Consider the following 1,245-nt stretch of genomic DNA (forward strand, 5'->3'; position numbering starts at 1 on the left):
CAGTGAGTGTTGAAGAGAAGTAAAGGCAGAAGAGGCAGTCAGGAATAATATGATAATAATAATAATGATGATGATAATGATGATCATAATAATAATAATAATAGTGATAATGTTAATAATGATAATAATAGTGATGATGATGATAATGATAATGATGAAAGAAGAAGTGCATTGAAATATATTACTGACTTATCAAATATAAAGAGATAAAGAAAATATCAACAGCTTTCAGAGATATACAGAAACAGCTACAGTGTTACATAGCAACATTTCACAAAGAGAATGGTCCAACCGCTCCACCACGAACTCGCTCGATTTTTCAAATAAGAACCCGCCGATAGATCCATCGAAAAGCCCTCGATCATACGAGCATTCTGACCCCATCGCCGACCGCATACCCTGTGTGGTGGTGGAGTTATCCAGCCAAATGTGAACCGGACGTTGTTCGAAACTCCTGTGTGGGAGTATCCCCCGTTCTCCCCTACCACACCACAACCCCGGGCCAAAGTGCCATACAAATTGTAAGGTGAAGAGACCTAGCCATATGCACCAATCTTCTCGATTTTGGAAGATCCCCGATCTGTAGTTGTGGAGATATCTGAGGAGCGACCTCCGCGAAAACCCTGTCCATCTTTGATGTTCCAAAACATCAACGCCAAGTCCCACCATTGTACCGCCCTTCCTAATCTGGCCCATCCCCGGCAGAAAAATACAAAAAGATACCTCAGCAATAATATCAAGCACATAATCAACAGCCACTTCTGAAGTGCAATCTCCGCGGTCTGTCTTCAGTGTATCTGGACATCAACGCCAAGTCTCGCCCTCATATCACCCCTCTCAATCTGGCCTATCCCTGACAGAAAAGTACAAAAAGATACCTCAGCAACTGTACTCAATACATAATCAGCAGACATGACAACTATAAAATCAGTATATCTCAAGGTCTGACTGAGCCTTTGATCCCTGCACAGTGAGATATATTAAATCTAGTTTTAATATCTCAATATTCAATAGATTCTGCAAGGGATTGAGAACAGCAATACTAGGTTTCTATTGAATTTGAGAATTAACTCTATATTGATATAATCATTGACAAAGTCTTCTATTTTGAGATATAAATAACCAGTTCCTCTACATCCTGCTGACAATATTTATATTATCATATAGAAACAGACTTATATTCTCTATAATATTAAGACTCTGAAGAGGGAAAGTCTTGATAGAGAGTATACAGTAGTGCATATC

The 1,245-nt window shown here is 39.1% G+C and overlaps 1 protein-coding gene across 1 annotated transcript; it reads right to left on the reverse strand.

Moving 5' to 3' along the window:
* Positions 1 to 228: 228 nt before the first annotated feature.
* On the reverse strand, positions 229 to 677 carry BDCG_09392 (uncharacterized protein; the record flags this gene model as incomplete). The annotated part of the gene is made up of 1 exon (XM_045425182.1): positions 229 to 677. The coding sequence occupies exon 1, from the start codon at positions 667 to 669 to the stop codon at positions 229 to 231; it is 441 nt and encodes a 146-aa protein (XP_045273734.1). The 5' UTR covers positions 670 to 677.
* Between the last annotated feature and the right edge of the window lie 568 nt (positions 678 to 1,245).

Source organism: Blastomyces dermatitidis (assembly GCF_000003525.1).
Source record: "Blastomyces dermatitidis ER-3 genomic scaffold supercont1.15, whole genome shotgun sequence".
Classification (NCBI taxonomy): domain Eukaryota; kingdom Fungi; phylum Ascomycota; class Eurotiomycetes; order Onygenales; family Ajellomycetaceae; genus Blastomyces; species Blastomyces dermatitidis.